This window comes from Tripterygium wilfordii, chromosome 4 (genome assembly GCF_013401445.1).
Source record: "Tripterygium wilfordii isolate XIE 37 chromosome 4, ASM1340144v1, whole genome shotgun sequence".
NCBI classification, from domain to species: Eukaryota; Viridiplantae; Streptophyta; class Magnoliopsida; order Celastrales; family Celastraceae; genus Tripterygium; species Tripterygium wilfordii.
Window position 1 is genome coordinate 12,123,257 of NC_052235.1, and position 16,193 is coordinate 12,139,449.

At 38.2% G+C, this 16,193-nt stretch overlaps 2 protein-coding genes across 2 annotated transcripts; both read right to left on the reverse strand.

The window, feature by feature from the left end:
• Positions 1-3,641: 3,641 nt before the first annotated feature.
• LOC119996702 (adagio protein 1-like) lies at positions 3,642-11,248 on the reverse strand. Its single transcript, XM_038843435.1, has 2 exons — positions 10,748-11,248; positions 3,642-5,711 (listed from the first exon to the last, which is right to left on the reverse strand). The coding sequence occupies exons 1-2, from the start codon at positions 10,984-10,986 to the stop codon at positions 4,103-4,105; spliced, it is 1,848 nt and encodes a 615-aa protein (XP_038699363.1). The 5' UTR covers positions 10,987-11,248; the 3' UTR covers positions 3,642-4,102.
• Positions 11,249-15,164: 3,916 nt separating this feature from the next.
• Positions 15,165-15,710, reverse strand: LOC119996964. Its single transcript, XM_038843742.1, has one exon. It carries the CDS (start codon positions 15,708-15,710, stop codon positions 15,165-15,167), a length of 546 nt encoding a protein of 181 aa, XP_038699670.1.
• Positions 15,711-16,193: the final 483 nt, after the last annotated feature.

Consider the following 16,193-nt stretch of genomic DNA (forward strand, 5'->3'; position numbering starts at 1 on the left):
GGTTTCATAAATTCATTGTGGACGAAAGTCTGAAAATTTTGGAAACCTTCCAAACTCACTGAGATCTTCTCGACAATGGCCTCCAACCTCCAACATTGTCATCCAATGATCCATGGCTGCTCGAGTCGTATTACGTGACATGCATAGGAAAAGAAGTGTGAAGATCACTGGTTCTTCAATACCAAATGATACAACCCTTCAACCTTGACCTAGTACAAAGATGATTCCAGAGGAAACTGGAAGAAGAAAGAAGTGATTTTACTTATATCTCAACAACTGATTACAAACTAAGCTAAAGTGGCTATTTATATCTCCTTCGTTAACAGAGGCTTAACAAACTCTTAACAGAAAGTAATTTTAACAATAGTTCCTAACAGAGCTTAACAAACTACCAATTACAAAATTAATCCTTTTAAAAGCCACTAATACAATTCTATTTAACTTGATCATAAGAAATGGTTCTTATCAGAAGTTGAGCTCTCAAGCCTCTGAATTCCGTCTCTCGCTATCAGTAGCTGCCTCTTTGCACTCTGATATATATCCAATAGCGTATCTCCTCCTTCCACTCCCATCATCGCCATTGATCTCCAATGCGCGCGTGAGAGAGATGCAGAGCGTAGAGTCCTGTTTATTTCTTGAAGAAAGAAAACAAATTACTAAGAAATGAAAGTTTGGGTAAACATCTTTTGCGCCGTGCGCCCCATCTGGATTGCATCTCCATTACTAGCCATCATCGACAATCTTTGTCACACATCGCCAGCCATATCAGCCACCCATCATCACGCAAGTTATCTCTGCGAATCACACGAGCATTCAAGGCCCAAAAATAAAGAATGCTTTGGTCATTTAGTTGACTTAATAAATTGAATATAAACTCCGTTAACGTCTATTTGCATAATTTCTGACCGCATACACACGCGATTATTTTGCGCTCTAGATTCTTCTTCTTCAGTAAGTGTGGCCTTCCACAAATTTCCTTTTTTTTAAAAAAATGTATTTTAACCTTGCTAAAAAACCCCCGTGCCCTCAAACTTGTTAAAGCACAAGTTTCAGTCATAAACCCGAATACAGAGCATATATCCATGCAATCAGATGTAAACAATGCCCAAACCCGAGACAGTGCCAAGTTTCAGTCAGATTTTTTTTTTTTATAAGCGCGGCATATATCATATATTAGATAAAACAAAAGGGATAGAACAGGGCATCTAGGAGATGGCATGGGAGAAGGACAAACAAAACAGGTAAACTACACTATGAATCAGCATCTGACAGGCATATTACAGTGTCAGAACTTTTTCGAACTCCCTAGGTCTGCCACATCATTACCTTCTCCTAGGATATGATTTATCTCCACCCTTGGACGCTGAGATTTGGCCACCTCTATTGCACTGTGAATTTGAGAGAGCTTCCACGGGACCTCACTCTCCACCTTTGGGCTATGTGATTGAAGGCTGCGGACAGTTCCAGAGCCTTATTCAAAGCCCTAAACTCGGCCTCGTTAGACTCGCAGACACCAATATTACAAGCGAAGACGCAAAGAAAATCTCCTTCTGAATTCCTTAAGACTCCACCAATGCCAGAAGGCCCTGGTTTCCCTCTTGAAGACCCATCCACGTTCCCTTTAATCTGGCCTTGAGGAGGAGGGCACCAAGATGAGAGGGCCCTTGGCTTCTTCACTGCCAACAAGTTACACTCTTTCACCGGGGCAGAAGATATGCTCAGTTGGTAGCATGAGTAGGGGAAATGATAGAACACATATTTGAGCCATAGATGAAATCTAGCAAAAATCACTGCCAGTACACAAGCTTGCCTCTGAAGACTAAATCATTCCTCTCTAACCATATAGACCAAACAACCACAAAGAAGAGAATGCTCCATATCTTCCTCTGGGGTTCTCCCTTAATTAAACCCTGCCACTGCTCAAAAAGATGGCATGTCTCCTGAGATACTCCAAGAGATTCCCCACCATTCCAAGATAAAATACCATAAAGAAGAAGGACAAACACATAGGCAGAAAAGATGATTTGTTGATTCTAATACTGTTGAGCAGAATGGACAAACAGTCTCACTCCACTGGATGATACCTTTATCAGCCAACCTTTCTTTAGAGCATCTCCAACCCACAATACTATTTTGGGGGACAACCTCTCCCCCATTTTAACCAAAAATCTATTTTAGGGGATCCCTATTTTAATATCACTCCAACCATAACCCTCATTTCAACATGACATAAAATATTTTATTATTTTTTAATATAACTACTTTTAACTACCTTCAACTTAACTTATTATTAATAAATACAAATAACATTGTTTTAATATTAATAATAATGTTAATTGATATTAATTTAAACTAATATCAATAAATATATCATAAATGAATGATTTTTAATATTTTTTTTTTTTAAATTTGTCTACCATATCTTATTTCAATCACCACTTATTTATTATTAAAAAAAAAGGAATAGTGTAATGCCGACGAGAGTTCCCGCGATGGAGAAAAGAATTAGGAGAGAGAATCAATAAAATATTATTTTTTAGTTTTGGGGGAAGCCGGCTGCCTCCCCAGGAATGAGGGAGGCTGTGCAACTTTTTCTATTTTGAGGGATTTGTTGAGGTACCGGTTGGAACAAGATTTTTCAAATTTCATCCCTCAAAATGACTTTTTCCCTATTTTGCTACACGCGTTGGAGCTGCTCTTAGTATTTATCCTATTGAGAAGTAGAAGCCATGAAAAAAATTCCACTTTTGGCGGGACACAACCCAACCAAACTTTTGAACATAAGATGTTAGAAGCTGTAGGAGAGGTTGGACTACCAGATAGGATCAGATGATTATACAATGACTGGAGGCCACTTGACTTGTTAGCTCTTGCAACAAACTCTCTTCCCATGTGAAGAGCCTTCTCCTCCAAACGAAGTCGATCTTGGCAAAGGGCGAGCATAATCAAATAGACAAAAAAAAACACAAAATCAATCGAAGCACGACTAACTCAAACTCCAAAAACAAACCCTAAACCCATATAAATCAGACATGGGTTCCAACCACAATGAAGCATAATCAAAAGAGAAAGGTCACGCTTGAAAAATCAAAGAATAAAATACTTGCAAGAATGCTTGGTTGATCGTGATTGACACTTGGAGAAGGGAGTGGAGATAACTGGCAGCTGCGCCTTTGAAGAGTATGCGATTTAGGTTAAAATCGGACATAGCAGAATAGCCAGTGGTAAAATTGAAAATATCAGTGATTTTTTGACACGGAAAGAGTGGGGTCTCTGTTTTTTAAGTGGAACTCAGTTCTTGCTCTCGATTGCTTCAACCAAGATCGTTAATTCGAGAACTGGATTTGCACCGGAACTGGCTGGCACTCAAACACTCCGGTGAGTGAAGGTCGGAACCCCAAACAGACCCTTGGATATCATCAAGTCTTATTTCTTTTGCTGTGCGTTTGTCCAAAATGTGGATGTCATTCCCTACAATTCAAGATTTTCTTAGTCTGATTCTCACCAAACCACACTATAACCTATGGATTTCTTCAAAAGGCGAAGGATTTGTTGTCTGAGCATCTGGACCCACTAGCACCATGGGTGTATCACTTGAAATTGAAAGCTCTCGTCTCTCATTCCTCTCGAGCCATCAAACAATCAAGCTAAAAGGTATACAATTCAAGCAGGTACATTACTTTACTCTCTATAAACGTGCAACCTTCTTTCACAATTTTTCCATTTAATTACAGAACGCAAATTAAAGCAAGGAACTGGCACAACAAGAGCTGGATCTACATAATACCTACTTCTATCAAATGCTACCAACCTATTTGAACAAGAATTATCCCAGTGCCTGTAGCCAAGGACAGAGTCTAATGCAAACCTTGCAAGAGAACATATAGTTTCAGGTCGCCACTTTGAAACTTCATCCCGAGCCAGAACAAACTCATAAATATGTTCCATCGAGTAAGAACCACCTATAATAGAAGTTCTGACTAGATAAAACAATTGCCAAGAGTTATTAGTGACCGAAAGTCCGAAACAACATTCTCAACCATCTGATTTCCACGTTCAAGTCCTTTCCCATCCCTTTGCCACCTCCATATTCCCTCTTGGATCAGTTAATGGAACCTGTAAGTGATAGCTCATGGAGATCACTGAGCATCCACTCCTCTCCGGTCTGACCACCAAGGACTATAGCCCTAGTCCCCCCAACAACACAGGTACTATGGCCCCAAGCAAATCTTGGGGGCCGCCCAGGTACATTTAGTATTCTCCAAGTAGGCTTCTCATCCGTTGGGTCCAGGATATAAAGTTGCGAGGCAGAGTGAAGACCAGCCACGGAACCGCCAAAGATCAGGATTCTACCCCCTGGAAGGCTGACGGCCACATGATCAAGTCTAGGTGGTGGAGCTACACCTCCTGGATTTCCAGCACCAGGCATTCCACTCCCAGTCACACATCTCCAACAAGGTTCATCCTCACTTAGATCTATAGTAAACACATCACTAGAACGGAACCGAAGGGGACCACTCTTAGCCAGACCCCCAAACATCAATATTTTCCGACCACCATAAACTGACAGTGTGTGACCCAACCGAGAAGGTGGGGTCCAGGCTACTGGGATCTCTCTCCAGACAGGCTTCTCCATAAAGAGGTCAAGCAGAAAAGTATCACTAAGAAGTACTCCAGAATCTGCACAACCACCAGAAACAATCAACTTGGTACCATCAAGTGTGCATGAGCTATGCCATGATCTAGGAAGCGGAGGGGCCAAACCGGAAATTTCCCGCCAAGTTGGAGGCTTTGCATCCAAATCCAATACAAAAACGTCATTAAGCAAGCCTTGCCTGCCACAACCTCCAAATACCACTAAATTCGAACCATTCACACAAGAAAGCGTATGACCCCACCTACCAGGAGGTGGAGAGCTCACTTGGACATGTTGCCACTCTGGATTACAAGAATTCAGATCCAATACGAAGGTATCATTCATTGGCTGCATGTTAACCCCTTCACCACCAAAAAGGACAACCCTATTTCCAACTGCACAAGCACTGAAGTTGCACCGTGAAGGTTCAACAACACCACCAACAGTTAGCTTCCTCCATGCTGCTGCTTCAAGAGTCGTCAATTCCCGTGCCAAACGACCCCACCCTAGCCTCTTGGCACCCGGCACAGTTTCTAAAACACAGGTTGTTTCACTGCCCCATGCATTTTGGCATACCATTCGCCAAAGATCCTCATTCTTTGTGATAACATAAAGTCTCCTACAAACAGATCCAACTGACGCAATATCTCTTGGCGTCAGAAGTGAAAGTATCTTAAGAGACAATACCTCATCGCTCAACTGCAATATCCCACAAACTCCACGACAGACATTCCGGTCACCAACTGGGATAGGACGGAAAACAGAAATCCCTGAACGAAAAAGATCAGAACATTTTGCAGACTCTTTTACTACAGATCCGGGCACCGGTCCAAGATCAATATTTGCTTCCGTAAAGAACTGGATGCCAATTACATGAGTGATAGTTTCATCATCTCCATAAATAGGAGTCATGCGCAATCTATTCATCAGTGGAGAACCATCTTTCCTAAAGTTCAACAGATTGCCTTGGAATTCAATACCCTTCTCAAGACACCTCCTTATTTCTGGAACAACAGTCGAGTCCACCAAAGGATGCCTTCTTTTAGCAAATGGTCCTCTATATTGCAAGAAACGGCTGCAAAAAGATAATCCCAAGACATCAAAAGAATGACTGTGTAGTAGTAGTTAAATCACCAAGAGAGAGAGAGAGAGAGAGAGAGACAGGGGGAGGGGGGGGTTCTATAAACTGAACTTCCAGCAACAACCTACAATAAACTCAAAACCGGGTAAGAGGCAATCAGATCTCGGCCTATTATCTGAAGAAATAAATGACAGGAGCTAATAAAGCATTTTATAAGGGTTGTCACCCTCAAGTAACAGGTAATCACCATATAAATGATTACACCATCCCTGCTAGTCTCAGTAATCTCATGTCATTCTTGATAAAAGTTTTACCCAATGATTACGTTCTTAGGAGGAAAAAATATCATAAAATGATAAAACGAAGTGGCTGATAAAATCCGACAATAATTCAAGTTTGTCTACTGGTTTTTACACTTCACCCTCACAAAAAAAATGAATGCAAATTACCACAATGTAAGAACTGTTGACAACTCAACTTCCAGTATCAACCTTGTTTCACATCATCATTGTAAAGATTACTTTGACATTCAACCCAATAAGTTAATTTGTTGGGTTGGGGAATTTCACATTATTTATACATATTCTAACACTCCCCTTCACGTGTGGGCTGAGCAATCGAGCGACCCAACATGTGCACAACAAACAAGGCCCAACACGTGGGCTACTCTCACACAAGGCCCTCACTTGGGACAACAACAAACACAAACAAAGGCCCACACTAGGGGGCAACAACAAATGAGAGTTTAAATTATGAAAGTTAAGATTTGACCCCAAGACCTCGCACTCTGATACCATTTTAAGGCTAGTGACTTTGTCATTCAACCCAATAAGTTAACTTATTGGGTTAGAACATTTCACATCATTATGCATATTCTAACAATCATCATCATCAAAGCCTAATCCCAAACAAGGTTGGGCTCGGCTACATGAATCCATATGAAAAACTAATGAGAATTCAATACATGAAACATGAAAATTTTAAGTAAATCAAGTCATTTATTTGCAGCAATGTCATTTTGCCAGAGCCACACAATTACACCTATCACATACAAAAAGACAAAAAAAAAAAAAAAGGGAAACCAGATCCCTAATGAAATTTAATCTACTCACATTTCACTCTGATGCATCCATCATCTGAAATCTGCGAGCAGGTCATGATGCATTATTGCATGCACAAAATAGATTTCAGATACATGGATAGATCAAATTATATTTTGTAAGCACTTGTGAATAACATATCCAGAAACAAATAAATGGTGTATTAATATAATAACATCCAAGACAACAAGACGTAATTAAGAGTTGCAATAAATAGGTTGTTTCGCAACTATTTCACAGGCAGGTCGAAGGTATAGTGAAATTTTGAAATCATTTCAATCTTAGCGATAATTTCATCTCTTGGCAAGTTTCTCTTGCACCCTCACACCCCCTGCACCCATTTCTCCTCGCCGTATATGTCTCCACTACTTTACTTGTTTGTCTTCCTTAATTTCTTGTATGGATTCATGTAGCCGCCACATTGTTTAGGATGAAGGCTTTGATGATGATGATGACACAATGATGATGACCATAATGTTACCGGGAAATATTAAATAATTGACTAAGTAGTTGATTTGGACTCATTCCTCGAATTACCTAAATGCTACACAAAGATTAGACACAAATAAGTATGATTCATAATTAAAATTTCAAGCAAAGAATTGATGAAAGACCATCCCACATTAAGGAATAAAGGTGGTCTATAACCAATAAGAAAGAGTTTTATGCACTGGAATGACATTCAAGATAATTCTTTTAGATTTTTTATTGGCGAAGGTAATCGTATGGAAATCAGGTGAAAAAGCATAGTTCAAGAAATTTGGCTCTCTTTTGAAGGGTTCGGAAATATATGCTTCAATAAAGCCTATGGACAGGGCCTGTAAAGGGTTTTAAGACTTGCAATACCTTTTAGAGAAAGAATAATAGAAGAAAGAGAAGTAACCTTACTCACTAGTCCTTCTAGGAGTCTCACCAAGAAGTCATGTCAAAAAACTACACAAATCTCAAAAAGAAAACTGTATTCAATTTTTTTTATTCATTGATATTGCTTATAGAATTCCTCTAATCCATAACAAAGAGATCAGGAACTTCTACATGGATTTTTTTAATGAGAAAGTGTGACACGTAACGTTGATGACCTGCCTCTATCTACTATGATCCTGAAGATGCCACTTGGTTAGAGAGACGTTTCGGAAAAGAGATATCAAGAATGCCTCAGATAATTGAGATGGTGACAAAACTCCTGGTCCAGGTGGATTTAATAGGAGCTTCTTCAAGAGACATCGTAAGTCGTAACAATTTTCTACTTTCCTAAACATCTACCTCCTAGATGTAGTTTGATTATGTAATATGTTCTGGTTTGATTTCATTTCTCTCACTTTCTTGTACCTTTCTTCCAGGCCGCCCTTAGTTCTTCCCCTGTAATAAAAATCATATTTTGCTAGCCACACAAGAAAAAAAAATAGAGAGAGAGAGAGAGAGAACTCTATCTTACATCCATTGGCTTGTTATATTTTGCTCAGTACCTTCAGAATTTTTTCCTTTTCTCATATTGAAAAATAATTTCATTGCAAGCAGCAGAGGGTAACCACCAAAATGGATACAAAGGAAAACAAGAAACAAATTACAACTTCAAATTTTGAAATACTATCAAAGGCCTCTAACAAATTAGAAAACACGGAATTCATTATCCTGAGAGAACAAAAATCTTAAGGGTTGAACCAACTACCTGAAACATTTGCCATGAAAGCCTAAGTGTCTTCACTATTAGTTACACTGTCTATCAATGGATCTTATAGCCAAGTCAGACATGAACATATCTCATACTCCAGAATAGAAAATTCAAGAAACATATTACAACGGGAGGACAAAAATCTTAAGGTTTGAACCAACTACTTGAAACATTTGCCATGAAAGCCTAAGTGCATTTTCAAGTGAGCCGTTGGTTGAACGGAAATCACCTTGCATATAAGGGAACACCCACCCATTAGGTCATGGGTTCAAATCCTAACCCTCCCCAAACCCCTGTTTCAAAAAGCCTAAGTACCTTCACTATTAGTTACACTATCTATCAATGGATCTTATAGCCAAATCAAACATGAAGATATCTCACACTCCATAAGAGAAAATTCTATTCAACTTCTTTATCTTCATGAGTCATAGCTTACAAAAGACTTCCTGAAACAAGGATACTAATTCTATATGCGAAAATAGAGAATTCTAATCTTGAATGGGAATGAAAGCAGATACAAAACTCGCCAACGAAAACCAAACAAAAAGCAGAAAAACATTAGCTTGATCTTCTGTTACTAGGGAATGGAAATCTTAAAATTAAAAGAACATCCTTAATTACAACTACCATATACTCAAAGAGTCAAAGTAAAGAAAGATGACGTGTGATTCCACCTATCCCTATAAACGTCACATAGTCACTGCACCAGATGTGATGACTGCATCCACGTGGAAAGAATAGGACTAAACCTAGGACAATTAAAGGAGGAAATGTTTCTGGAGTCTATACTACATAATACATGAGTTGAACTAAAATGAAATAAGGTTTCATTAGTAGAAAGACAAATACGTCTTCAATTCTGGAAGCAAGAGCGGCACAAAATTGGCACATGTTTATTAATGTCAAAGATTGTAATTCAAAAACTTAATGTCAAAGATTGTAATTCAAAAACCTAATAATTTTGCTGCTCCAATTACTAAAGCTCGAGGACCGTGTTTTTCAACCATGAGACCATAGTGCAAATACCGAAGACAGTATACGGAAGACAAGATAATAATGAAGCAACATTACCTTGATCTATTTGAGTTAAATTTGAATCAAGTCTTAATTATTCTATTTGGTTAGGCCTAATTGCTGTCAGTCAGTTTTCTGGTTCTCTTTCTTTAATTTGAAGTAGAGGGAAAATCTGGAGTTTCCAGACTAGCTATCATGGATCATAAGACTAACCAGCCATAATGCTAACAATTTACTCATTCTTCATTATGATAATTTTACTTATTCGTCAAAAGGTTCCTCATAAGTCAAGAAGTTTCATGTTTGAACTTCTACTACCAGTAAGATTTTTGTGGAGCTAGCAGCAAATAGCCAAATACATTACGTTCTTCCCATAATTATGATTGCAAAAAAAAATTACTTAATAAGTCATCGATTCCAATACGATCTTCTTTTTTCGTAAAGGGAAAGCCAGTTTTTGGGCTGCCGCTTACAGCTGAGAAACAGCCATTAAAAAATTATTCATCTTTGTCTGAAGTCAAACCATAAATCTTATTGCTTCTTCCAATTCCTACCCTAATAACAAGCGCGAGTACAAGTGCATAATCCAGGATTCCGTTTAAACTGGAACATCCGTTTCCCACCGTCAGGGATAGAAAAAATGCCACCAATATAAATTAGTGTAACTTTACTAATGAATCAATGCTCACAATCCTCAACCAATTCTCTATTTGTTCTTCGCCGCTGTGGTTTTTGGAACAATATACATACATTTGCAAGCACACGCTACAGGCTATAAGCAATTTTATTCCCGAGAATCGAGCATGGGAGCTACCAAAGCCAAGTAGCATACCCATAGCCATCTATCTTTAGAACCTCGTCATACGAAAAAATCTAAAGAAGACATTTAAACTCAAGGACTGCAGAATACTTTACTATCAGCATGTGCTGAAACAAGTTTGTCGAATAAAAAGGAACAAATTCTGGATAACCTTGAGCTTCCTCAATAACTTAGACCCTGACACAAGTGACTTTCTTTATGAATCAATCCAAAAACTTACCACAACAGCAATGGGAAAAATCAGAAAATCACCAGAAATAGGTATTGCAAAAGAACATCCCATCAACCATAATAATACTTCCGTATAAGAAAGCATTGAAACATGACCCTTACCCTAAACCCCTCAACCCTCCCAAATTTCACTCTACGAATCAAAAAACATTAGCAAATGACAAAAGTGCACAAATAATAGGAAAAAGCTAACCAGTTGCGGCCAAGAACCTCCTCAGCACGGTAGCCGGTCACCATCTCAAAGACAGCGTTGACGTATATGATGGGATGGTCAGGCTCAAGAGCGTCCGTGACGACAAATCCACAAGGCGCGGTCTGGGTCATGTTCTCAATGGGAAAGGGCAGCAGGGGCTCACCTCCCACCGCATGGTCGGGCGTGAAATCCTCCTCCTCCTCATCCCCGCTTAGATCCGAATTGCTATCCCACTCCATCTCCTCGAGAAAAATACGTCCCGTTCAACCCATTCAGCACCGAAGAAGCAATCGAACAAACAAATGTAAAAGAAATTTATCTCTCAAAGAGATCAGAGTGAAGATTCAGAGCTCGACGAGCTGTATAGATGGAGATTGCGAGGCAAGAGAACGAGTGGTGGCAATGTTTGGGAAAATCGGAGTTCTCTTAATTTTCGATTTTTTTTCCCCTTGTTGGACGAGGCTTATTTTAGCATGTGGAGACACCGCCTTTGTTTGGTCGAAAAATCTGGGCCTAACTTGTATAGTTTACTTGGAATCTGGTTTGGTAGAAAATTGAACCGTGGATCGGGTTCTCAGAAATCAGAATTGCTCCGGTCAAGTTGAGCTACAATAGTAAAATTTTTCCGGGCCAAATAAAATGTATGGAATTTTGTGTGTTGTTGATGTGATTGTGTTAGAATACGTGTTTTATTGATATGATTGTATTAAGAGACGTGTTTTCTTGATGTGACTGTATCGAGATTTTGTGTTTTGATATAGTTTTGTTGTGAATAACATAGAAGCATGAAATATTGTTGGCTTCCATGTTGGGTGAGAATGAAATAGTTTCAAAAAAGAAAACACAATGGAGAAGAAAGAAGAAGTTTATTCAAAACATGAATAGCAAGTTACCAGCAACGGTAACTGGAAGTGAACCTAAATATAGGGATGACCAACGGTCATCAGAGATTAAAATAAAATAAAGTAAAATACAAAAGCGATAAGACATAAAGTAAGATTCAAAAGAAATGTTGTCGTAGAGAACTCAAATGAGAAGAAGAATCAAAACGGCGACGTGTAGGAAGGCAAGCACAACAACATCATTTATAGACATATGACAACATCCCCTTGCAAGATGAAGATCATTGAGTATCAGTGATGTTCAGCTTGGACATAAAGGCATGAAGTTGTGCCACCATCATAGGTTTGGTGAAGATGTCAACGGGCTGCATTTGTTGTTGATATATGCTTCAGTTGAATCAATTTCTTCTCAACCTTCTCTCGTACAAAATGGCAGTCGATTTCGATATGTTTAGTTCTTTCGTGGAAGACTAGATTCGAAGCGATATGAATTGCAGCTTGACTGTCACAAAAAAGAAGAATTGGTCTGTTGATCCGTATCTGCAATTCATTTAGTAGAGCATTGATCCAAACTATTTCACTTCTGACACCAGCCATTGATCTGTATTCCGCTTTTGCGGAGAACTTCGACAGAGTTTGTTGCTTATTTGATCTCCAAGAAACCAGGGCGTTTGCATACATGACACTATATCGAGTAACTGATCTTCTGCTATATAAGCATGAAGCCCAATCTGCATCACAGTAAACTTCCAGAGTGGAAGACTGCTTGGTAGGAAAAAAAAGACCTTGAGCTAAAGTTCCCTTTAATTATTTGAGAACTCACTGTGCTGCTTGAAGGTGAATTGTGGTTGGACTTCTCATGAATTGATTCTGAGTGTTGATAGTAAAGCTAATATCAAGTTCAGGTACATGAGTTTTCCAATGAGTCTTCTATATTGCATTGGATCAACAAGAGGATCTCCTGCCAATTTAGAATTTGTATCCATAGGGGAGGTGATTGGCTTGCAATCCCTGAAGTTAGTATCAAGAAATAAATCAAGTATGTATTTCTTTTGACTGATTTTCATACCTTCATTGGCTCTGTGTTTTTCTAAATCTAGGAAATATTTTAATTTCACCTAGATCTTTGACTTTGAAACATGTAGATATATACTTCTTAATTTCTGTAATTAAGTTCAAATCATTTCCTCCAATTGCCATGTCATCCACATATAGAAGAAGAATGACTTTGGAGGAATTCTTTGTATATTTGAATACCGAGTAATCACATTTGGACTGTTTAAATCCAAAGTTCAGTAGAGCATTTTTGCATTTTATATTCCATTGTCTAGAGGCTTGTTTTAAGTCATACAAGGATATATTTAGCTTACATACATAGCTAGAATCATAAGTTTCAAAACCTGGGGGCATTTTCATGTAAACATCTTCATGGAAATCATCATTAAGAAATGCATTGTGTACATCTAAATGATGTATGAACCAATTATTTGAAACTGCTAAGGCCAAGAAGATTCTAACCGTTACCATTTTGAAAACAGGAGAGAAAGACTCTTGATAGTCAAAACCGAAGGTTTGATTGTAGCCTTGTGCTACAAGTCTTGCCTTGTACCTTTCAATGGTACCATCCGGATTATATTTAACTTTGTATATCCATTTTGATCCTATTGCTTTCCTATTTTCTGGTAGCTTAACTATAGTCCAAGTGTTGTTTTCATGCAAAGCATTTATCTCTCTATTCATTGCTTCACACCAATGTGACACCTTAGAAGCTTCTCTGAATGTTTTAGGTTCATGATGAGACTCCACAGATGCAACAAAAAATAGTTATGATGTTCAACACATGATGAATGAATAATATTGCAGTATGCATTATGATCTATGACATTATTGCAGTCATAATCATGTAAATAAGCAGGAATTCTTTTCTGCCTTTTTGTGTTTTCAGTTACTAGTTTTGGGTTTGCAGTTATCTCCTCATTAGGAGGCTGAGTTCTAGTATGATCTTGATCAATCATTTCTTTCTCCTTAAAAGGGAATCTATCTTCATTGAACATAACATCTCTTGACACAAAAATTTCACCTGATTCTAAATCCATGAGTTTATAACCTTTGACATAAGATGGATATCCTAGAAAAACACAAGTTCTTGCCTTAGCCTCAAATTTTGAACTCTGTGGTTTTAATATCTTAGAATATATCAAGCATCCAAAGACCTTAAGATTGTTATACTCTGGCACCTAATTGTATAGAATTTGGTATGGACTTTTATTGTCTAATATTCTACTGGGAAGTCTATTTATTAATTGTATTGCAGTAAGGACACAATATGTCCAAAATTTTTCTGGAATACCAGATTTCAGTTTAATGGCTCTACTGGTATTCAGAATGTGCTGGTGCTTTCTCTCTACTACACCATTCTACTGTGGTGTGTAGGGGCATGTTTTCTGGTGAATAACCCCTTCCTTATTGTAAAAATCTGTCATGTTAAACTCCAGTCCATTGTCTGATCTTATATAGCTTTTATTCCTTTATTGATTTGAGTGACATAACTATGAAAATGTTGTATATGGTTTCTAACTTCAGATTTGCATTTCATCAAAAGAATCCAAGTTGCTCTTGAAAAGTCATCAACAATAGTCAAGAAATATTTATAACCATCCATAGATATTACAGAATTTGGTCCTCAAATATCAATATGTAACAACTCAAAAGTAGCTAATCTCTTAGTTGTACAAAGATTAAACTGACTTCTTTTCATCTTAGCTAAGGGACATATATCACAAGTCTTACAATCTTCAACAAAATCTACACCTAACATTTGTCCTATCTTAGGAGTTGGATGTCCTAATCTTTTGCGCCAAGTGTTTTCTCTCATAATTGTATTGACTGATCCACAAATTTTCTTCTGAGGTTTCAATCCTTCAAGAAGTTGATATAATCCTTTATCCACGACTCCCATCCCAAGTTTCTTCAATGTGGTTAAATCCTGCATTTGACATGAAGTTGGGGTGAAAGTTAACTCACAATTCCTATCTCTTTGAAGCTTATTCACTGAAATCAAATTGAAATTGAAATCTGTCACACACAGTACATCTCTCAATATCAGATCATCTCTTAATCTAACTTCCCCTATGTGGCTGACTTGATGTTTAGTTCCATTAGGAAGTGTGACAAAAGAATTATAAACTTTATGAAATGTATGCAGATGATCAATTGTGCAAACAATATGTGCTGATGCTCCAATGTCAATAATCCAGTTTGAGGTTAGATTTTCATTACCTCCAACAGCAGTAACTGAGGCAGCAAGATTGGAGTCTACAGTTCTCATGTTGGATTTCAGAAAAGCCAGAAGTTGTTGACATTAGTCACTAGACAGTGGCATTGAGTTTGTTTGTTGACTTTGTGAATTTGTGTCCACTTGATTTGCACTGAAATTTCCTCTCTTGTCATTAAAATTTCCTTACCTTTGTCTCTTGTCTGGGCCATCAGAATCTGTTGGATATCCCACGAGCTTAAAGCACTTATCAATGGTGTGGTTAGTTTTCTTGCAATATTTGCAGAAAACCTTTTCTCTGTCATGAGCTATTCCTTTTGAATCTATGATTGTTGGTTCCAGCATGTGAGCTCCTTCCAGCAGCCTGAGTTCCCACTTGCATAGCTATGGAATCCTGGATATCAGTTTCCTTTTGTGTGACCATATTCTTCTTGTCATTTTGGTCGACTGTTTGCTTCCTTTCAACTTGACTTATTTGACCATAAGCTTTATTCACATCTGACAGAGGGTCCATCAGCAGAATTTGATTCGTGACATGCTCGTACTGATCATCCAGGCCCATTAGAAATTGAAGTAGTTTCTCCTTGTTCTGTTGAGCCATAGAGATTTTGTCAGCTCCACATGAACAGCTACCACACTTGCACACAGGCAGCAACTTATACTGATATAGTTCATCCCAGAGTGTTTTAATCTTCACATAGTATTCTGTGATAGGTGCACCTGCTTGTTTGATAGTTGATATAGATCTTGTCAATTCAAAATCTCTAGTGGGATTAGCAGATGAATACCTATTTTTCAGATCTGTCCAAAGCTCTCGTGACGTTCTTGCAGTTGAGACGCTCACCATAATATCTTTAGAGACACAGTTGGTGATCTAGGTCTTCACTAAACTATCTACTTGCATCCAGTCTTGGTATTTGGGATCAGTTTCTTCTGGAGTTTTGAGCGTACCATCAACAAAACAAATTTTGTTTCGAGCTTTCAGAGCAGTCTCAAGTCGGTTGATCCACAGATGGAAGTTGTTCCCCGTAAATGTCAATGTAATCAAACTTGAGGTGAAATCCGAGTGTGTTAAATAGTAAGAATTTCGAAAATGATTTTATGTTTGCTTCAAGAGCTGGGGCATCTGGAATTGAAAGTTTTTGAACTGAGTTCGATGTTCGAGATAGATGATTTCCCTGTTTTTTTGAACTTGCTGTGAGCCATGGCCTGCTCCGATACCATGAAATGGTTTCAGAAAAGAAAACACAGTGGAGAAGAAAGAAGAAGTTTATTCAAAACATGAATCGCAAGTTACCAGCAACGGTAACTGGAAGTGAACCTAAATACA